At 35.3% G+C, this 23918-nt stretch overlaps 1 protein-coding gene across 1 annotated transcript in view; it reads right to left on the bottom strand.

The window, feature by feature from the left end:
• The window catches only part of TDRD3 (tudor domain containing 3), a 201642-nt gene that overhangs the window by 60527 nt on the left and 117197 nt on the right, over window positions 1-23918 (bottom strand). The window contains exons 5-9 of the mRNA XM_065896180.1: window positions 15340-15411; window positions 12672-12821; window positions 7633-7773; window positions 3111-3267; window positions 2211-2336 (exon numbers count right to left, since the gene is read on the bottom strand). Coding sequence (XP_065752252.1) covers window positions 2211-2336; window positions 3111-3267; window positions 7633-7773; window positions 12672-12821; window positions 15340-15411 — 646 coding nt within the window. The remainder of the gene's footprint in view (window positions 1-2210; window positions 2337-3110; window positions 3268-7632; window positions 7774-12671; window positions 12822-15339; window positions 15412-23918) is intronic.

Raw genomic sequence — 23918 nt, 5'->3', positions numbered from 1 at the left:
TTTCTCATATTCTAGCTGACTCTGTACCATATTAATAACAATAATGTAAATACAAAACAGTCTACTAAAACAATATCCAATATTAACATATGTTTATAAATTTCTGTCCCCTCAAAAGTAAATCTCTCTAACACTGATGTTTAGATTTCAGAGTATTATTCATGTCATGTATGTTAATTAACTTTAATACCTTTTCCCAAGTGGAATGCTAGTATACTACATTTTGTTGGTATAGGATATGTTCTGTGAGAACTGAAAGCTGATAGACACACAGGTCACAGTAGATTACTATTCTTGGTCTCAACTTCATTAGGATTTAGTAGAGACTCTAGGAGTCAAAAGCAAATGTAGGGAGACAGAAGGATAAAAGGAAATCAAAGGAGCTCTGATTGGGATAGTATAAAGGAAGGTTGGGACAAAAATATCTAGAAGTCAGATTTTAAGAAGCAGTAGAGATTCTCCTGCTAACCTTGCAGAAGCAAACATGTGAACTGCCTAGGGAGGAGGTCATGTGGCAAGGACCTGAGGGCTTCTAGGAGCTGAAGGCACTCCCCAGGAAACATCAAACAAGAAAGCAAGAATGTCAGTCCTACATCCACAAGGAAGTGAATATTGCTAACAACTAGCTAACTTGTAAGAGGACCTTAAGCCTGAGGCAAGATCACAGCCCCAGCTGAAATCTTGATTTTAGTATGTGAAACATTGATCAGAGATCTCAAGTAAGCTGTGTTTTGACTCCTGAACCACAGAAACTATGAGATAGTATATTTGCATTGTTTTAAGCCGCTGACCTTTTGGTAATTTGTGAAACAGCAACAGGAAATGAATTCATCACACTTTTTTTTTTTTTTTGCGGTACACGGGCCTCTCACTGTTGTGGCCTCTCCCGTTGTGGAACACAGGCTCCGGACGCGCAGGCTCAGCGGCCATGGCTCACGGTAGCCGCTCCGCGGCATGTGGGATCTTCCCGGACCGGGACACGAACCCGTGTCCCCTGCATTGGCAGGCAGACTCTCAACCACTGCGCCACCAGGGAAGCCCTCATCATACTTTAAAAGCAAGAAAATATTGCTCTTACATGTGTTTACTTACAAATCTCATCTACATTCTACATCCAACATTTGTTTTTCAAACAATGCATTATCTTTTCTTTGTCATCTAACAAAAGATTCCATTTTCATGAAATCTGTAAACTTCAAATTTGTTATAAAAGCGTTTTATCTCTGAGCTTAAATTTAATTCGAAATATATCTGAAAGAGAAAACTAAATCTAAAAGAATATTTCCCTAACTTTTTGGAATCATATATTAAAATCTTACAATTCTAGAAAATATTTATCATATTCCATACTTCAATTAAAAAATAAACATTTAACATGATTATATCTCTTTCAGTATTATGTTAATCACTAAAATATATCATACTAAGAAATATATCACAATGTGGGAGCATACTCACTCACTGTGCTCATTTAAACCTAACCATAATCACATATTTTCATACAACGTGTAATATGTAGAGAAAAAAGAGACCAATTTCACAATCAAAAAAGTTATATAAAGTTATATAGTAATTTCTCCAACATAACAATATGTTTTCATAGCTAAATCTGTCATCTAGTAAACTGAGGGAAAGAGTTTGGTGATATTGCCCATCATACAGTTAGAGGGCAAAATAAGCTTTAATATTTTCAGAATGCAACAATTAAAACTTTCTTCTGTACTTTTGTCAAACAGGAAATTTGTAATTAAATAAATTTGTAAATACCCAAGAGTAGACATTCACACTGTCAGTATATTATACCTTTTTTGTACAATTCCAAATAAAGTTTGGTGTTTCAAAAAGAAATCTACTTTAGGGACTTCCCTCATGGTGCAGTGGTTAAGAATCTGCCTGCCAATGCAGGGAACATAGGTTTGAGCCCTGGTCCAGGAAGATCCGACATGCCATGAAGCAACTAAGCCCGTATGCTACAACTACTGAGCCTGCGCTCTAGAGCCTGCGAGCCACAACTACTGAGCCTGCATGCCACAACTACTGAAGCCTATGCGCCTAGAGGCCATGCTCCGCAACAAGAGAAGCCACCACAATGAGAAGCCCCCGCTTGCCACAACTAGAGAAAGCCCACATGCAGCAACAAAGACCCAATGCAGCCAAAAATAAATAAATAAATAAATAATAAAAAAGAAATCTACTTTAAGCTGGCTTACCTTCCACACTCAAAGTCCCCATTTTAGATTCCAAGAAGTCAAATAATGTGCTTGGTGCTGATGGCCTTGCATTTCCCAGTTCCTCTTCATCTTCAGATCTTATTCGCCCCCTGCCTTTTCCTTTACCTTAAGAAGTAAAGCAAGACATATACATTATACATGCAAAAACAAAAGAAGAATATACACTAAAATATAATCAGCAGACATCTTAAGTAGAACTTTATATATATCTTTTCATATTTTTCTGTATATTCTACATCCATTAAAACAAAAATGTTCTTAAATGACTATATTAAGTAGCACCTTTAATCCTATAAATGATCTATCTGGAAATTTGAATTTGTTCATGTAAATTATCTTTTAAGGAAAATAAATCATTTTTATATGATTTTTCTTTAACCACTTATTTTTTTTTTTAATTGAAGTATAGTTGATTTACAATGTTGTGCCAATCTCTGCTGTATAGCAACCACTTATTTTTTTAAAAGAATATAGGACTGGGACTTGAAAAATCACATAATACATTTGACCATACAATAATTTTAAAATAACATTAAATAAAAGTCATGTTCCTATTAATTATTAAAAGTTTATAGACTAGTCATTTATACAAATGGCCTAGTTCTAGAAATAGTTAATAGAGCTAGTTACTTCATATTTTCTGTATTATTCATGGCCTTGTTAAATAAGGTATTAGACCTACTTTATATAAAGATGAAGACAATGAGACTAAGAATAACCTATATAAGACTGTGGTTCCCAAACTGTTGCTCCTTCCACTTACCATAATGGTAAATGAAGTTATAGCCTTCACAGCAACAAAACCCAGTCTTTGTCGACAACATATATTTCTCTGAAAATCAAATAATACTGTCTGGCACATTGCTTAATGAATTATACCTCTCAGAGGTGGACCCGTAACAGGTTTCTGTTTATTGCTGTTAAGAAGTACATTCAGTGCTGCTTCTAAGTTGTTGCCATTATCCATGAGAGCTTGCCTTGATGCTTCTTTACTAAAGCCCATTTCTGTTATGTGTCTCAGAGCCTTCTCATCAACCTGTAAAGAACGAAGAGAAAAGTTATGCTGATAGCCAATAAACAAGCAAGGTATAAGTTTTTAACTACATGCTGTTTTTTAACTAAAAATTACATCTGATGTTTATGGAAAAAATGTGATATTAATACATCACTTGCTGTTTTTTCATACCAAGAGTCAAGGAAGGATCTGTGATATGCAGGGTTGTGCCTTGAGTACTTTCTCTGTATCATTACAAATGCAAAACAAACAAAAAAGAAATTTTATATGTCAGAATAAGGCTTTTGAAAATAATACAGGCAGTGAAAACTACCTAATGAAAAATTTTCATGGTTGATACTTCTCTGTCCTATGGAAGTGCAATTTATATAGCACCTCTCCAAGAATGCAAAGTATAAAAAGAAGCTAACAAAATGGTACCATCTCAGTAGCTTGTTTTTTTTTCTACTCTCTATTGTTTCAGTACTCTGCTCTATATTTATTAGCAATACTATCTATGAAGCTTTGACAGCCTGTACCCCAAATAAAAAATCTACTTTACAAATGTCAGAACCCCAAATCTTGAAAAATCTAGACCTGAGTAGAATTAAAGAACTGTTTAAGTAACATAAACATATCCCATGAAGAAATTACTGAATCATAACCAGCTGAGGAATACATAACTAACTTTTATACATTTAAGAGTTAAGATGGATAAGCTTTAAGATAGCATTACACATGGCATGCATGGTGCAGACAGCTACTCTGATACCCATGTAGACGTTGTTAAAAGCACAGCACTTTTAAAAAAATCCTGTTTTTAAAACCCTGACTTTTTTTCAAACCCTGATTTTGTGACTTCCAAAGACAAAATCCTTTCTAAATATAGTAGCAACGATCACAGATCAGAGCTGACACGTAAGAGAAAATTTACATCCCTGCTGTAGATATACTAAAGTAAATGTAAAAAGGATTAGACATTAAAACTATAATTCATCCTTCTTATTCAAAAACTTATCTAAATGTAAAAAAAAATCCTTCCAAAGCCTTTCCCTCTCCTAATGATCTCCCAAGTAAATATCTAATTAAGAATATTATCCCATACATAGAATTTAACCAAACACACTCAAGAATCAATTAATATCCAACCTTGGTATAACTTATTGTACCTTTCTTGTTAACCTGATTTGCAGTTAACCAGTTAACTCTCATTCAGTGCTGTTGGCAGGGCCATGCTCTCTCTGACAGATTTAGGGAAGAACCTTCCCTGCCTCTTCTAGTTTCTGTTGTTTGCTGGCAATCCTGGGCATTCCTTAGCTTATAGATGTATCACTCCAGTCACACAGCCATCTTCTCACTGTGTGTCTTCAGGTCAACTTCCCTCTGTAAGTGTCTATCTCTGTGTCTAAATTTCCCCTCTTTATACGGAGATTAAATTAGGGTCATATTGGCTTAGGGCCCAACCTAATGACCTCTTTTTAACTTGGTATCTCTGCAAAAATCCTGTTTCCAAAGAGAGTCAGTCACATTTTAAGGTACTGGTGGTCAAGACATCAAACTATCTTGTTTGGCGGGCGGGTGACATGGGGGTGATGGATAGGACACAATTCAACCTATTATACCACCTATTATCAAAAATTATTTTAAGAACCTGTCAACTGACATCCCAATCAAGTCCTCTTTCAATTGTTGAAAATAAAGAGCTGAATACCATGCAACATGCAAAAGAACAGGGTTCCTGGTCATTAAAATTTCAAACTGTCCTTTTGATAGTCTCCTTCATTCTTTTTTTTTTTTTTTTTTTGCAGTACGCGGGCCTCTCACTGTTGTGGCCTCTCCCGTTGCAGAGCACAGGCTCCGGACGCGCAGGCTCAGCGGCCATGGCTCACGGGCCCAGCCACTCTGCAGCATGTGGGATCTTCCCGGACCGGGGCACGAACCTGTGTCCCCTGCATCAGCAGACGCACTCTCAACCACCACGCCACCAGGGAAGCCCTCCTTCATTCTTAAATGACAGTTTTTCTGAATACAGAATTACAGGTGAACAGTTTTCTTTTCTTTCCGTACTTTTAATATATCACCCCACTGCTTCCTTGCCTCCATACTTTCTGATGAAAAATTGGCCATTTATTTATTGAGGATCCCTTGTATTTGATGAGTTGCTTCTCTCTCACTGCTTTCAAGATTTCCTGTCTGTAGCTTCCAACAACTTGATTACGTGTCTTGGTGTGTCTCTGAGTTTACCCTATTGGAGTTCACTAAGCTTCTTAGATTTGTAGATTTCATCAAATTTGGGAATTTGGGGGCATTAGTTCTTCAAATATTTTTTCTGTCCCTTTTTCTCTTCTATTGGGAAGAGAACATACACAACATAATGTGTATGTTGGTACATTTGATGGTACCTCATAGGTCCCTTAGGCTCTATTTTTCTTCATTTTTTTCTCTTTCTGCATCTTAGACTGGGTAATTTCAATTGCCCTATATTAAAGTTCACTGATTCTTTCTTCTGCCTGCTCTAGTCTGATGTTGAACCTGACTAATGAATTGTTTTATTTCCACTACTGTACTTTCCAGTTCCAGAATTTCTATTTTGTTTATTTTTATAATTTATCTTTATTGATATTCCCTACTTGTTCATATATTGTTCTCCTGATTTCTTTTAGCTCTTTGTCAATGGTTCCTTCACACCTCTGAGCATTTCTAAGACAGTTAATTTAAGTTCTTGTTTAGTAAGTCCAATGCCTGAGCTTCTTCAGGGATAGTTCCTTTCAATTTCTTTTTTTTCCTATGAGTGGATCATACTTTCCTGTTTTATGGTATGCTTTGTAATTTTCTGTTGAGAACTTAAAATTCTGAATACTGTATTGATGGTAATTTTGGAAATCAGATTCTCCCTCCTCCTCAGGGACTCCTGTTGTTACTTAATGAAGACTGCAGCTGTAAGTTTGTTTAGCAGCTTTTCTTTTGTAAGGATTTTATTCCTTGTGATATGTGATCACTGGAGTCTTTGTTCCATTATCTCCCTGGTCAGCCAATGACCAGCCTCTTTCTTCATTAATCACCACTCTGTATGCTGCAAGAGTTTGCCTTGACTCCAGAGTTGTAAAATAGTTGCTTCAGACAATGTTTGTCAGCTTAAGAGTTGTTTTGGTGGACAGCCCAATTTCTGGAGCTTTCCATTCTGCCATCTTTGTGATATCACTCCCTTCATATGTTTTTACTCCTCACAACAATCCCAAACTGCTGGTCTTTGGTGTTCTATGGCAAGACATCCCTAGATAAGGGTTCTCAATTCACTCAAGTTTAAGAGCTTCTTGAGTTAGAGACTGTGTAGTTTTCAACTTGCTGTATCCACTCAAACCTGAAAACTGACTTTTTTTTTTTTAAAGAAAGAGATGATCATGTATTCAAGGAAAAGATAGTCTGGCTCTGTTATAAACCTATTCTCCTTGGCTAGTGATTGATTTAGGAGTGGGCATGTGACCTAGTTCTAGTAAATGAACCATAGATGGAATTTACTGGAGATTTCCAAAATTATTTTTTTATCTGATAAAACAGATCCACACCCAGATAAATGTCCCCTTTCCTTCTTGCCTTTGAACTTTTTGCATGAAGATTTAACACACAGAGAATCCTGTAACCCAGAGAAGAAAACCAAGAAACTAGAGAGATGCTCACCAGAGCTCCAACACTATTATACTGCTGAATTTACCAATCTTTGTAACCATCTATCTCCAAATTTCTTGTTATATGGGGTGATGAAACCCCATTATTTAAGCTAGTCTTAGCACTCTACAGACAAAATCACCCAAAGTCATTTAACCTTTAAAGGCAGGGGAAAATGAATTCCTGTCAGTTCCCTTATATCTGAGGACACTGTAGCATACCAGAAATATCTCTGACTCCTCCCCATTATCTCAAAAATCCAGGAATATTTTGCAGTTGAGTCTATAATATACATTTTCCATTTCAATATATTTTTCCTAAAGAACACAACAAAACAAAATCACTTTAGACAAAATTTGAGAAAAGATGTGGGGAAGGTAGGGAACGGCCCATAACTGTATGGTTCTGATGCATCATCTTTTAGAATATAATTTCTATTGAGCGTTTTCTGTTTAATTTGATGACTTTTTATCAATCCATTCTAAAAGACATCATTCAGACATTAGAAAGTTAAGTAAAATGTAAATTTTACTTAAGTAAATTATTTTTCAACCAATCCAAATTTTCCATGGAATAACTGGAAATTATTAACTGGACTCCTTAATGAAAGCCTTCTTAGAGTTATGACACCTATTTATAATATACTCAAAAAGCCAGTGGTGGTTCTGAGAAAGAATTTAAAAATCCAAGGCTATTAAAGAAAAAAAGACATAAACTTTGTGGTTGGTTCTTCAGTCTTACCAGTTCTCTATAGACACCTTCATGTTTTCCCTCTGATTTGTTTGACTTTTCTTTCTGTAAAATCTCCCTATTTCGGCTGCCAGCAGCACTCATGTTGAGATTACTTCTAGCACCACTACCACCTCCTCCAAATGTCTTGGTCTTCAGATAACAGAAAGATAAAAGAAATGTAAATAAATAACATTTTAAAAAGCTCTAAAGGCTAAGCTATGACTAAAATCTGAAGTAGTTAAGTTTCTTAATTATGTTTTACAGGAAAAAAATGAAATGTTAACTAATTCTTTCTAAATATCTACTAGTCATAATCTCACAAGTCCAGGTGAGGCAATTAAAAAAATTACATGATTATAATCTTTAAATCTCCAAGGCAAATCATCAGAATAAACTTAGGTAGACAACAATATAAAAGAAAAGAAAATAGTACAAATATTATGGAGATTAGGTGTCAAAAATTATTCTAGGGTAAAATACTTGACTGATATCATGAGACCTGAGTTACAAATCCAGCTACATGGCAAGGCTTTCTTTAGCAAGGCACCAAACCTATCTAGGAATCTTACATTATGTTCATGATTCTATGTTCAGGATTCTAGAATGTACGAAAGCAGACAAATAATACAAATTTTAACATGGGATCAAAAGTCTCATTACTAATTTATTATTTACATTAATTACCACATATGCTATATCTTACCAACTATGTATAAAAGCTTTAAAGTCCATATTTCTTATTTTGTCTGACTTATTTGAATAATTATATGTGTAATCAAATTTAAATTTGATCTCATTTTTGTTTTGTCAAAACTACAGTGAAAAGACTAGAACATAAACATCGGTTAGGAAAGATACAAATTCATGACTGAAAAGCATTCCGCAGTTATTTGTACAATATTAAATTAAATATCTGGTTATATAATATCTTTATAGTTTTCTAAGAGCTAATAAAAGCAGAAGCCAAGACTTGATTTTTATTAGATATAATTATCAATATTTTTTAATGTATCTTAAAATGATTACAATAAGAAAACATCCTAGATATACATTTATATGAGACTGGGAAATTATTTTGAATCAGATGAAAATGTAAAGAAATAGAACCTGAAAAATAGAAAAATGATGTGAGATAAGCATCAATGGACAACATATTAAATACCTCTATTAGGTAGTTGATACACCACAATATTTAAGTTTAATTCAAATCAAAATTAAAACTACATCTTCAAAGACCAAAGACCCATTACTGGATTCATTCAGTTTTTGGTTTCTGCAATTCCAGCAAAAAAAGAAAATAAATAGCTTTGGAATGTCTTGATAGCCATTGCTTACATAACCACAAGGAAAAATGTGAGTTTATATTAATGTGATACAAAGTTTATTAGATTGGGAGACAATGTAGTACAGGTAAGAATACAGGCTTAAGAGCTACACAAGGCTGGGACTAAATCTGTACTGAGCCACTTCCTAGTTCCCGCCCTCAGGCAAGTCACTTAACTTCTACCCTCCGTGAACCTCAGGTTTCTCATCTTTAAAACAGGGACGAGAGAATTCCCTTGTGGTACAGTGGTTAGGACTCCACGCTTCCACTGCAGGGGGCAGGGGTTCGATCCCTGGTCAGGGAACTAAGATCCCACAAGCCACGTGGACGGCCCCAAAACACCTACCTCACTGGGATGTTGTGAGGATTAAGTGACATCATCAACATGAAGTGATGAGTTCAATAACTGGCACATAGTAAACACTCATAACAGATGGCAATATTACTGTTTTGCTTAATATATTAGAACATAGTTACCTGAAAAGTCTGGATCCTGACCTGTTCCAAATTAAATATATTTCTGGAATTTAAATTATGTAACTCCAAAAGTGCTTTTTATTTTGGTGCCAGTGAAATAGTGCCATCTTCTGGAGGCATTTCCTTATTATTTTCTTTCCATTTTATGGATTAAGGAATAGGATAAATAGCATTTTCAGAATTGCTTTTCACTGCTTTAAAACAGTTGTTACCCACTAAACATACAAATATCTAGAAACATCACAACTTAAACATTACCCATAAGGTAACTGATGTTGTCGTGTATGAGCCACACCATCCCGTCCATATTATGTGAATTAGGCATCTGTGACATCACCACCACCATAAACCCCAAGTGGGCCTTAATGCTGTCTTGCAATCTTACTACATTTTCTTAGCCCATTCACCCTCCCAATCTTCTTTAGCAAGGCACCAAACCTATCTAGGAATCTGTTACATTATGTTCATGATCCAGTAATAGGATTCTAGAATCTAAGAAAGTAGACAAATAATACAAATAATAAAAACCACTATTTTACATGTTCTCCTCACTCCTCAAATCTCAAACATCTTCTCCCTCATTGTGCCTGTTTGACCACGCTTACTTCCTCACTGAAAAAATGGAAATAATCACTAAAGAACTTACATAGATTTTTACCACATCAACCCACCCACTGATATCTGCACACTTATACTTTATCTTACCAGCATCTACATGAATGATAAAGGAATGTGGAGAGAATGAATGACTCCTCTAACTCTACATTAATTCTCAGGCCACATCTTACATGACTTTTCAACAGTCTTTGATAAATTCAATACATCATCCTCCATGAAATAATTTCTGTATTCTCTTGTTTTGATCCTGTCTTACTGGTCACACCTTGGCTGGTTCAACTTCTTTCATTCAACTGGTAAGGTTGAAATGCTACAGGGTTCATTCCTTCTCCTTTTCTCTTCCCTTCAGCTCTCATTCCCTTGGTGATCTCATTTGACCTCATGATTTTAAATATAATCCATACGCCTACCACTTTCAAATGCATACATCCAATCCAAAACTCACCTTTCAGCTACACTCTTCTCTGTATTACTGCCTATTAAATATTACCACATGGATGCCTAAGATGTACCTCAGTATTAATATACTAATTATATTAATAACACCCTGTTCCACCCTGGTCTTCTCCAGTACGAAGTAAGCAACTCTAACCAGCCAATTTTTCAGGCCAAAACCCTTGAAGTCATTCATGACACCTCTTTTTCTCTCAAGCTCCATCTTTAATCTCTCAGAAACTCTGATGGCTGTATTTTCAAAATACCAGAATCTGGCACCACCTACACAGCTGCCATTGCTACCAAAAAATTTTCTCCCCCTGGATTACTTCAGTAATTTCCTAACTTGTCTGATTCCCATCTTCCAGAAAATAGACATCAAACAAGATTTTGGAAAGAAAGTTTGTCTGAGAAAAATGTAAATCAAAAGAACAACTTTCCTATAATCATTAAGAAACTGATATACTCCCAATATCCTTTTCTGAAACTCCATAATTTTAACAGCTTTTTGGGAAAGAAGAAATGCATTTTATGTAAACTGTACAAAATGAATTAATTTCAGAAATATTAAAAATGATTTTTAAATGTCTTAGAATAGAGAAAACATTGAGGAATAGCAATAGTCACATTTACTGAAGGCTTTTAGCAAAGGACTATTTTAACTGAGGCAGTGAGACTATAATTAGGGGCTCTCAGCTTCTCAGCATTATTCCAACTCTATTTCTTAGTTAGGATATGGCTGTGATCTTATGTTTACTATGCCTGACTTCTACCCTAGTTTACCATTAACTTAGCTTAGCTTGTTGGATGAAGAAAGCTGTTGATGTATATCGAGACTGAAGATTAGTTATTCTATAGGCCTCACCCTTGTTCCTTATTCTCCAGGAACAGCTAATCAAAGATTTATGACTTAATGTTCCAACCACAAGCGAGACTTGCTAGCTACTTAGAATCATGTGATCAAGAAAAACATCCTGAAAATGGAAGACAGCCCCCTCCCCATGAGCATGTAGCCCTTTCCTCTTTCCCCTATATAATCTCCAAGCAAAACTGGCGAGTTGGGAGTTGGTTTTTTGGAACATACATCTACCTTCTCCCCAGGATTCCTGGCTTCCTCAATAAAGCTATCTTTCCTTTAACCCAACACTCTCAGCATTGGATTCTTGAGTGACAAGCTGCAGAACTGGAGTTCAGTAACTATATCATGATCTGTGCCATGTAGTATTCTAAATGTTTTAAAGATTAGCAATTTTAATTCTCACAGTTTCATAGATAAAGTAAATATGGTACAAAACTTAAGTAACCTATCCAAGGTTGTCAGCAGGACATGTTTCCTGTCTGCCTGATTCCAGAATTTGTGCTCTTGTCCCCTACATAAACAGGACAGAAAGACACTGCAGGAAGAACTACCAAAATTCAAGAAGTCTCCTACTTAAAATTTGAATTTAAATAGGAAAACAGCTGTTAGCTAAGATTTATTACTGGTTCTGAATAAAGAAACCTATTTCAATACCACTGGTTAAGAAAAACCTATCTAAGCAACGAATTCATGAACTAAAATTTCTTGTCAAAATCTAAAAATCTATAAATAACTACAGAAAACACCTATTTCAAATAAGCAAGCAATTACAAATAATGAAAAGAAAACCTTTTGATAAAGGAGGGTATGTATAAATGCACATATCATCCAAAGATAAAAATTATTTTTTACTATACATTAGATTTAAGAATGTTAAAAATGTTAATCCTGAGCCATTGATTTACCCTCTGTTTACCTGAATTCCTCAAAAATTTCTATTATAGGGGAAAATTATCCTCAAAAAGTATCATCTATCCCAACTAATAATGGGAAACCCTCTGCCATTAAAAAAAAAAAAAAAAAAAAAAAAAGTTGTGTTCATTTGTATACTGTTAAGAAGAAAAGAAAGTGGGAGAAAAGAAGGGTGGTTTGCTAGCAAAGGTAACTTAATGGAATTGTTAAGGAGACTGGAAAAGGAATGTTTATGAGTAAAATGTGTAACCATAAGACTTCAAAAGGCACCAGGGCATTTTCTACTGATGGAATATGGAAAAAGAATGTCAAAAGTTTGTTCAATTAGTTACTTTATGTGAAAAGACAATAATGATTGTGAGTAATCTAAATAGAACATAATGGCAAGGAATAAGACAAATTCATAATGATTTAGTTTCTTACTTCTTTGCTCTTTGCAACTTCTGCAATAGCAGCAGTCCTTTGCTTTTCAAATTCATCATTATCATTTGGAGGTTTGACAGGCAATGTAACTTGTAATGTCTTTCTTCGATCAAGTTCTCTGCTATCCACTTGGACATGAGATACACACTTCTGGCAATAATAAATAAAAATAAATTGTTTCAGTAGTTCCAAAAGAGATGCAAGTTTTTCATAAGAAAGTAATGTCTTCAAAAGAAATATTTGTACCACAACAGCTAAGAGCCCATAAAAATACAATTATTTCCCATAGATTTAAAAATAAAGGTAGAAAGCTAATTGAAGTAACTTTTAAGTAATTGTAACTGGTAAATGAAAGCTACACTAAATGTAGGCAATCTAAAACAGGGCACATATTGGGTTGGCCAGAAAGTTCGTTCAGGATTTTCTGTAACATCTTATGAATGAACATGTTGGCTAACCCAATATTTAAAACATACATCAAACCAAAAGATCTAAGTTTCATTTTAGGATAATGACTTAAAATAATTTTAAATTTCAAACAGTCTAGACTATTGCACAAGAAGTAAATTCAGTTTTTTATTAAGCCCTTGATTTCCACATTATGCCACAATATCCATGAGGGTTTATAGTTATTTTAACATATAGAAAGATGTCTCTCATCTTATAAGCCGAAAGCTAAAAACATACTCCTTCCCCCTAATCAGGCTGCAAAGTTTTAGGTTTTTAGTCTCTTAAGACAAATTAAGGAAGCCATCATTGTTTAAAAATAAGTCCAGAATTCTGTTCTATCTTCTAATTCTAGCAGCAAAAATCCTATAAAATGAACCTTTTTCAACTTGATAATTTTAAAGAGGAATAAAAATATGCTCTCAAATAAATGTGTTATATAAATATACAGATTTTTGATTTTCAATAATATAAATATAAAATAGCTGACTCTAACACACAGCCAAGCATATTCTGTCTTTAACCCATGTTCAAGGCTAAGATGCTGAATAACAAATTTTCACAATGGACTTCATAAACAAATAATATTATTTAAGCTATAACTTTTAATATACTTCCTAATACAAAAAAAGCTATAAACACACTTCAAATTCTTGAAAATAATTAAATCATAAGTCTCTGTGAGCAATTTTTGAAAGAAATATTATCACCAGAATGTTTAAGGGGAAAGAAAATTCTTACAAACACAGCATTTGTTATTTTCAAATATAAATTATTAAAATGTTTACACTCTGTTTTCATTCTTGGGGTTTTTCACTGATAGAAATAAGAATATCATCAGCACAGATCATGCCTCCTTTTATCTTGACTGTCCCATGTTCCAAATCACAATAAAAAATGACATATGTTTTAAATACTTTCAAAATAGCCACGATGCAAGAATGTCTTATTTAATTTTGAGTAGACCCTCCAAAAAGGGTTTTGAAGAGCATGCCAGTCAATTGATCCTGCCCACTTATTTTCTGATCAACTAGGTATCTGTTTTTCATACCAAATTTTTTAAAATTGTTATTGAGATATAAGTCTGTTTCCTAGCTGTTGTGTCCCCAACTCATCTTCACTTTGAGCCAGCACTCTTGAAGGAAAATAAAGCACAAATGCAAGGCAGATTACCAAGAGCTAAATTTTAGTGGCATCATGTGGCAAAGAGCAAGCAGCCACAGGGATTATTCTCAGATTCTTCAGTTATAAAGCAGGGCCAAGCTGGAGGAGATTGTTTTAAAGGCAATTTGAGGCTTAGCACAACCAGGAAGACACATGATATTGGTCAGCTGAGGAGGTACCTCAAGGTAACATTTTGCAGCAAGGGGGTTGAAAGTTAGGAAACAGAAGGAAAACCTTTAGCTTATGTGAGAGAAGAATCAGGGCTGCTGTAGTTGAAAATGAAAATACTAACTGGAAATAAAATTAAGTACCTGACTGAGATGGGCATTTGGATCAAGGCAGAAGAATAGAATCTCGGAAGGGGTAGCTGGGACAGCAGGCTCTCCTAAAGTGCATTGATGCCCTTCCCTGCCTCATGTTCTCACTCTTTTGTCTCCTGTCAATCTTTCTGTTGATGCTTTTATTTTTTCTCCCTCTTTTGTTTTTAATGAACAAAGTGAGAAATTATAACATATTTTTGTCTTCTTACTTTTGCATTTCTCTCTCAAAAAAAAAATGCTCCCACCACCATCTGATATTAATTTTAAGCTGCATTTCAGGTGTGTCTCTTAACTGCTTCAATCTTTGGGTTAACAGCTTTTTTTTTTGCGGTACGCGGGCCTCTCACTGTTGTGGCCTCTCCCACTGCGGAGCACAGGCTCCGGACACGCAGGCTCAGCGGCCATGGCTCATGGGCCCAGCCGCTCCACGGCATGTGACATCTTCTTGGACCGGGGCACGAACCCGTGTCCCCTGCATCGGCAGGCGGACTCTCAACCACTGCGCCACCAGGGAAGTCCTGGATTAACAGCTTTTGAGAAAAGAATCTACACAAAAACTTTAATTACAATAATGAGAAAAAACCCCACAATTATTGATTTCCTGTAGTTAATATATTTCCATATAACTCCTATGACCTCTGAGTGAACAGTTCAGCACAAAACTAAACACAGCTTGAATACAAATGAAAAACATTTTTTGCTGACTAAAATTCATCTGCCAAAATGAAAGTCATTACCTGTCCAAAAGGCACAAAAGGAGGTGGTCCACCTTCGGTTCCAATATTGCTTCTATTGTGCTTTGATAAGCTCTGTGAGAAAAGTGAGTTGTAAAACAGAAATTATACATTAAAAATATATTTAACAACACTTATAATGCACCAGGAATCTACTCATTTTAGTAGATTCTTATAGGAAATAGAAAAAAAGCCTTCTATTATTAATTTCAAACTATATAAATTATCGTATTCCTAACTTCAATAACTAGGCAAAGACTCTCCGTTACTTCCCCTTTCCAAAACCCAAATTGATATGATTTTCAGAAGTATTTGCCAAGTTGCTCCCATAAGAAGAAAACACAGTTAAAACCTCTCAACAAAGATGATAAACTTTGGTAGCAAGAATTTCATTTTAATTAATTTCATTTTAATGCATAGTAAAACAATAATCTGACAGAAAAATATTATCTGGAAATTATCTTCAAAATGAAATTTTTAGACATAAAAATCTATTAGCAAAAAACATATTTGTGATACTGTTATATAATAAGAAATATATATTTGGTCTTTGTCCCCAGTTCCTGGAACAGAGACCCTAAAACACTTGAAATTTCCTGAATCACAGGGTTAAGGAGCACATTTTGTTCTTCATAATAAGCACCTTTGAGCATCCTGAGTTTATATTAATGAGGTGACTATTAATGGGCCCCTAGCAAGCTCCAGGGTGGGGACTGGTAGCTGGAAAAACCAACCATGCGATTAGAGGGCTAGAGATTGAGTCAATCACCAATGGCCAGTGATTAAATCAAGCGGGCCTATGTAATGAACCTCCATTAAAACCCCATAAACGATGGGGTTCAGGGAGCTTCCAGGCTGGTGAATACATCCATGTGCCAGAAGGGTGGTACACACCGAAGTCCACAGGGACAGAAGCTCCTGTGTCCAGGACCCTTCCCGATCTTGCCCTATTAAGCTCTTCATCTGGCTATTTATCTTTTATAACATCATTTATAATAAACCAGTAATAGCAAGTAAAGTGCTTCCCTAAGTTCTGTGAGCCATTATAGCAAATTATCAAATCTGAGCAGGGGATCCTGAGAACCCCTAATTTATAGCCAAGTTGGACAGAAGAGTGGATAACATCAGGACCTACTACTTTCAATTAGCACCTGAAGTGAGGGGCAGTCTTCTGAGACTGAGTTCTTAACCTACGGGGTCTGTACTAAATCCAGGTAGTTAGTGTCAGAACTGAATTAAATTTTAGGACATCCACCTGTATCCCAGTGGAGAGAACTGGAGAATTGCTTGATGTGGAAAAGAAAACTCCACACTAGGTGTCAGAAGTGCTATTAACTAGAAACAGTTCATAGGAATACTGATAAAAGTGATTTCTAACTATTTAAAGAGATCAGACTGCTATAGTTTATAATATGGAGGATAATTTCAATTACAGTAAAATTTCCTTAATAAAAGTCTTGTTTTGCAAATCAATGTATACTTAAAAGAAGTATTCAACAGATTGTTCTTTAACTGAAAAAAAAAAGCTTCCAGGGCTTCCCTGGTGGCACAGTGGTTGAGAGTCTGCCTGCCGATGCAGTGGACACGGGTTCGTGCCCCGGTCCGGGAAGATCCCACATGCCGCGGAGTGGCTGGGCCCGTAAGCCATGGCCGCTGAGCCTTTGCATCTGGAGCCTGTGCTCCGCAACGGGAGAGGCCACAACAGTGAGAGGCCCGCGTACCACATGAAAAAAAAAACCCTATAAACAAATGACAATGAAAACACGATGACCCAAAACCTATGGGATGCAGCAAAAGCCGTTCTAAGAAGGAAGTTTATAGCAATAAAATCCTACGGTAAGAAACAAGAAACATCTCAAATCAACAACCTAACCTTACATCTAACGCAATTAGAGAAAGAAGAACAAAAAAACTCCAAAGTTAGCAGAATGAAAGAAATCATAAAGATCAGATCACAAATAAGTGAAAAAGAAATGAAGGAAACCATAACAAAGATCAATAAAAGTAAAAGCTGGTTCTTTGAGAAGATAAACAAAATTGATAAACCATTAGCCAGACTCATCAAGAAAAAAAAGGGAGAAGACTGAAATCAATAGAATTAGAAATGAAAAAGGAGAAGTAACAACTGACACTGCAGAGACACAAAGGATCATGAGAGATTATTACAAGCAACTATATGCCAATAAAATGGACAACCTGGAAGAAATGGAAAAATTCTTCAAAAAGCACAACCTTCCAAGACGGAACCAGGAGGAAACAGAAAATATAAACAGACCAATCACAAGCTCTGAAATTGAAACTGTGATTAAATATCTTTCAACAAACAAAAGCCCAGGACCAGATGGTTTCACAGGTGAATTCTATCAAATATTTAGAGAAGAGCTAACGCCTATCCTTCTCAAACACTTCCAAAATATAGGAGAGGGAAGAACATTCCCAAACTCATTCTACGAGGCCACCATCACCCTGATACCAAAACTGGACAAAGATGTCACAAAGAAAGAAAACTACAGGCCAGTATCACTGATGAACATAGATGCAAAAATCCTCAACAAAATACTAGCAAACAGAATCCAACAGCACATTAAAAGGATCATACACCATGATCAAGTGGGGTTTACACCAGGAATGCAAGGATTCTTCAACATACACAAATCAATCAATGTGATACACCATATTAACAAATTGAAGAAAAACCATATGATCACCTCAATAGATGCAGAAAAATCTTTCAACAAAATTCAACACCCATTTATGATAAAAACCCTCCAGAAAGTAGGCATAGAAGGAATTTACCTCAACATAATAAAGGCCATATATGACAAACCCACAGCCAACATTGTCCTCAATGGTGAAAAACTGAAACCATTTGCACTAAGATCAGGAACAAGACAAGGTTGCCCACTGTCACCACTATTATTCAACATTGTTTTGGAAGTTTCAGCCACAGCAATCAGAGAAGAAAAAGAAATAAAAGGAATCCAAATCAGAAAAGAAGAAGTAAAGCTGTCACTGTTTGCAGATGTCATGATACTATACATAGAGCATCCTAAAGATGCCATCAGAAAACTACTAGAGCTAATCAACGAATTTGGTAAAGTAGCATGATACAAAGTTAATGCACAGAAATCTCTTGCATTCCTAAACACTAACAATGAAAAATCTGAAAGTGAAATTAAGGGAACATTCCCATTTACCACTGCAACAAAAAGAATAAAATACCTAGGAGTAAACCTACCTAAGGAGACAAAAGACCTGTATGCAGAAAACTATAAGATACTGATGAAAGAAATTAAAGATGATAGAAGTAGATGGAGAGATATACCATGTTCTTGGATTGGAAGACTCAACATTGTGAAAATGACTCTACTACCCAAAGCAATCTACAGATTCAATGCAATCCCTATCAAACTACCACTGGCATTTTTCACAGAACTAGGACAAAACATTTCACAATTTGTATGGAAACACAAAAGACCCCGAATAGCCATAACAACCTTGAGAACGAAAAATGGAGCTGGAGGAATCACACTCCCTGACTTCAGACTATACTACAAAGCTGCAGTAATCAAGACAGTATGGTACTGGCACAAAAACAGAAATATACATCAATGGAACAGGATAGAAAGCCCAGAGATAAACCCGCACACATATGGTCACCTTATACTTGATAAAGGAGGTAAGAATATACAGAGGAAAAAAGACAGTCTCTTCAATGAGTGGTGCTGGGAAAAGTGGACAGCTACATGTAAAAGAATGAAACTAGAACACTCCCTAACACCATACACAAAAATATATTCAAAATGGATTAAAGACCTAAATGTAAGGCCAGACACTATCAAACTCCTAGAGGAAAACATAGGCAGAACACTCTATGACACAATTCACAGCAAGATCCTTTTTGACCCACCTCCTAGAGAAATGGAAATTAAAAGAAAAATAAACAAATGGGACCTAGTGAAACTTAAAAGCTTTTGCACAGCAAAGGAAACCATAAACAAGATAAAAGAGAACCCTCTAAATGGGAGAAGATATTTGCAAATGAAGCAACTGACAAACGATTAATCTCCAAAATTTACAAGTAGTTCATGTAGCTCAATATCAAAAAACAAACAACCCAATCCAAAAATGGGCAGAAGACCTAAATAGACATTCCTCCAAAGAAGATATACAGGTTGCCAATAAACACATGAAAGAATGCTCAACATCATTAATCATTAGAGAAATGCAAATCAAAACTACAATGAGATACCATCTCACACCAGTCAGAATACCCATCATCAAAAAATCTATAAACAGTAAATCCTGGAGAGGGTGTGGAGAAAAGGGAATCCTCTGGCACTGTTGGTGAGAATGTAAATTGATACAGCCACTATGAAGAAGAGTATGGAGGTTCCTTAAAAAACTACAAATAGAACTACCATACGACCCAGCAATCCCACTACTGGACATATACCCTGAGAAAAGCATAATTCAAAAAGAGTCATGTACCACAATGTTCACTGCAGCTCTATTTAAAATAGCCAGGACATGGAAGCAACCTAAGTGTCCACTGACAGATGTATGGATAAAGAAGATGTGGCACATATACACAATGGAATATTACTCAGCCATAAAAAGAAACGAAATTGAGTTATTTGTTGAGTTATAGTGAGGTGGATGGACCTGGAGTCTGTCATACAGAGTGAAGTAAGTCAAAAAGAGAAAAACAAATACCATATGCTAACACATATATATGGAATATAAAGAAAAAAAAATGGTCATGAAGAACCTAGGGGCAGGATGGGAATAATGATGCAGACCTACTAGAGAATGGACTTGAGGACACAGGGAGGGGGAAGGGTAAGCTGGAACAAAGTGAGAGCGTGGCATGGACATATATTCACTACCAAATGTAAAACCGATAGCTAGTTGGAAGCAGCCGCATAGCCCAGGGAGATCAGCTTGGTGCTTTGTGACAACCTAGAGGGGTAGGATAGGGAGGGTGGGAGGGAGGGAGACTCAAGAGGGAAGAGATATTGGGATAGATGTATATGTATAGCTGATTCCCTTTGTTATAAAGCAGAAACTAACACACCATTGTAAAGCAATTATACTCCAATGAAGATGTTAAAAAAAAAAATGCCATAAGGAATCTTTTCACCCATCTAGTCCTCCTATCTGTTTTATCTTTGAGGTGTTAACATATATCTGTTAAGCACTGGTTGTCACTTAATACACCTTCTCGACTCTGAAGTTTTTTGTGCATTTTTAATGATTATTGTTATAGAAAATGTTACGTTTAAAATATTTTAAATGGTGAAAAATAAGTTAAAAAATTACCATATGTACCTTATACCTACTCTAGAGTCCCTGCATTATAAAAGGAATACTATATATTTTGTATAAGTTATATAAAAAAAACTAAGACTAAAGACAACAGTAATATTCAGTTAATTAATCAAAGAACAATTTAAACTGTATATGAATATCACATTTCTTGATAAGCTGTATTTAAGATGTTAACCTAGTTTAAGAAAAAACAGCAAATGCATAAACTTATCTAGGGGTCCTTTCCCCAGTTTTAATTTAGATTAAAGAAAAAGACCATTCAAAGAGCAATAAATCATTTTAGTTTATGCCATGACTTCCTTAAAAGTTCACATAAGCTGCCAATAATACCATCTCTCAATACACAGTATATAATTAGAAGCATATTACAGGATTTCTACTTCCCATCCTATTACTGTGTAAGAGACAAGACTTAATCTCCCTCTACAACTGGTAATCTGGACAACATGTAGGAAACAACTGTTTTAAGACATAGGGCAAGAAGTAGCACAGGACTGTAATCCCAAAGAGAAAGAGAAAAAAACAAACAAACAGGTGAACTCTCCCTTTCTGCTTGGAGGCATAATGCAGACAGACAGCACAGAGATCTGAGTTGAGAAAATGTCTCACAGCTCAAGCCAGGCTGAAATAACTGGAAGCTCTGGGGCAGAGTTTTGAAAAAGAGAGGCCTGTACAGAAATGAAGCTCCAGAAACCTGTATAGGAATTCCCTTACGTCACTGCTGAGAACTAGGCTAAGCAAAAAGCAACTGCAAGTTATAAGCTTCCATTTATACTAGAATAAAAAAGAATAAAATACTTAGGGATAAAATTACACAAAGAAGAAGATCTATACAATGAAAACAACAAAAGATTGCTAAAAGGAATTAGACATCAATAAATGAAAAGACATCACATGGTCATGAGTTGGAAGATTTAATACTGTTAAGATGGCAATACTACTCAAACAGATCTAGAGATTCAATGCAATTCCTATCAAAATCCTAAGAATGCTTTTTGCAGAAACAGAAAAATCCATCCTAAAATTCATATGGGATCTCAAGGGACCCTGAATAGTCAAAATAATCCTGAAAAAAGCTCATACTTGTTGATTACAAACTTACTACAAAGTTACAGTAGTCAAAACAGTACTGGCATTAAGACAGACTAATAGAATAAAGAAATAAAGAAATAAAATAAAGAAAAAAAATATGGTTAAATGATTTTTGATGAGGGAGATAAGGTCATTCAATAGGGGAAGGAGATTCTCTTCAACAAATGGTGGTGGGAAAACTGGATATCCATATGCAAAAGACTTAAACCATGTACAAAAATTAATTCAAAATGGATCAAAGACCTAAATTTAAGAGCCAAAGAGCTAAACCCATAAAACTTCAGCAAGAAAACATACAGAAAAAGCTTCATGACATTGGGATTTTGCAATTTCTTGGATATGACACCAAAAACATAGCCAACAAAAGAAAAAAACAGGTAAAACTGAACTTCAATAAAATTTAAAATGCTTTTGCATCAAAGGACACTACCAACAGAGTGAAAAGGCAACCAATGGAATGTGAAAAATATTTGCAAATCATATATCAGATAAGGAACTGATATCCAGAATAAATCAAAAACTCACACAACAACAAAATTTAAAATAGACAAAGGACTTAAATACACATTTCTCCAAAGAAGATATACAAACAGCCAGTAAACATATGAAAAGATGCTAAACATCACTACGCACTAGGGAAATGCAAATCAAAACCACAATGATATTCCACTTCACACTTATTAGGATGGTTATTATCCAAAAAACATGAAATAACAAGGGTTGGCAGGGATGTCAAGAAATTGGATCATTTAAGCATTGCAGATGGGAACATAAAATGGTGCAGCTGCTGTGGAAAACAATATAGCAGTTACTCAAAATATTAAACAGAATTACTATGCAATCCAGCAATCCTACTTCTGAGTATAAACTCAAAAGAATTGAAAGCAGGAACTCAAGCAGATATTTGTACACCCATGTTCATAACACCTTTATTCACAATAGCCAAAAGGTGGAAACAACCCTAATGTCCATTAGTGGATGAATGAACAAAATGTGGCATTTACATACAACGGAATATTATTCAGCCTTAAAAAGTTAGTAAATTCTGGCACATGCTACAACATGGATGAACCTTGAAGACATTATGCTAAGTGAAATAAGCCAGACACAAAAGGGCGAATACTATATGACTATACTATTATGAGGTAGCTGGAGTACAAGGTGGCCAGAGATTGGGGGGGGGGATGGGAAGTTATTGTTTAATTGGTACAGAGTTTCAATCTGAGAAGATAAAAAATTCTGGAGGGAGGGGGTTGTGTAACAATAAGGATGTACTTAATGCCACTTAATTTTACACTTAAAAATGATTAAAATGTTAAACTTTGTTATGTATACTTTACAATTTTTAAAAACAGAAAAAATTTTAAAAAAATTATCTGTCATAGGAGGTGAGGGGGGGAGCACTAAAATGTTATAGAACTACATTACTTTACAAATTATATCTGCTACAGAACTCTCCAAAACCTATCTTTATCATACTTTGAGGTTTGAGTTTTTCTTTTCGTCACCTGTCTATATCCAACTTGCTACAACTACAACACCTACACATGCTTTAAATACTATCCAATGTTCTCTTCCCCCTCTATTTATTTTGCAAGAATGCCTAGGACCCCATTACTTCCAAAATTAACTCTATGGTTTATTATTTCTATGTGTACATTTGATTTCTATGTGTTTCACCTGCCAGATGCTCAAGTAATTTGAACTCTCCATGATTTCTACAATATTACAGTTACCAAAATCAAAAAAACTATAAAACCAAAGAGAACTATTATCATATTAAGATGTTTTTAAACTCTTTTTCATGTAAATTTTTACTGCCCCCTAACAAGAAATACTAGCATGGCTTTCAGGAAACAAAGTGCAAAAATATATAATAAAACATTACAAGAATAACTGTCAAAGTACTACTGATCCATGTATGTGTTTGTGTGTGTGTATGTGTGTGTGCTGGAGGTGAGGAAGTTCCTAAGAATGTCTGACTGACTTTACAATTAGTAAGGTAGTTCTGGCTGGGTTGTAAAAATCATGTATAATATGTTGGTCTGACTTGACAACATCTTAACACACTTTAAAAAATCTCTAATGTAATAAAAACACAATATATCAATTTGTGAAAGGAAAAGATTACATGAAATGGGTGGGATTTCTCCAGGAAA

The sequence above is a fragment of the Phocoena phocoena genome, chromosome 18, assembly GCF_963924675.1.
Source record: "Phocoena phocoena chromosome 18, mPhoPho1.1, whole genome shotgun sequence".
Taxonomy (NCBI): domain Eukaryota; kingdom Metazoa; phylum Chordata; class Mammalia; order Artiodactyla; family Phocoenidae; genus Phocoena; species Phocoena phocoena.
The sequence above is the reverse complement of the archived record's forward strand: the minus strand, read 5'-3'. Positions and strand labels throughout refer to the sequence as shown.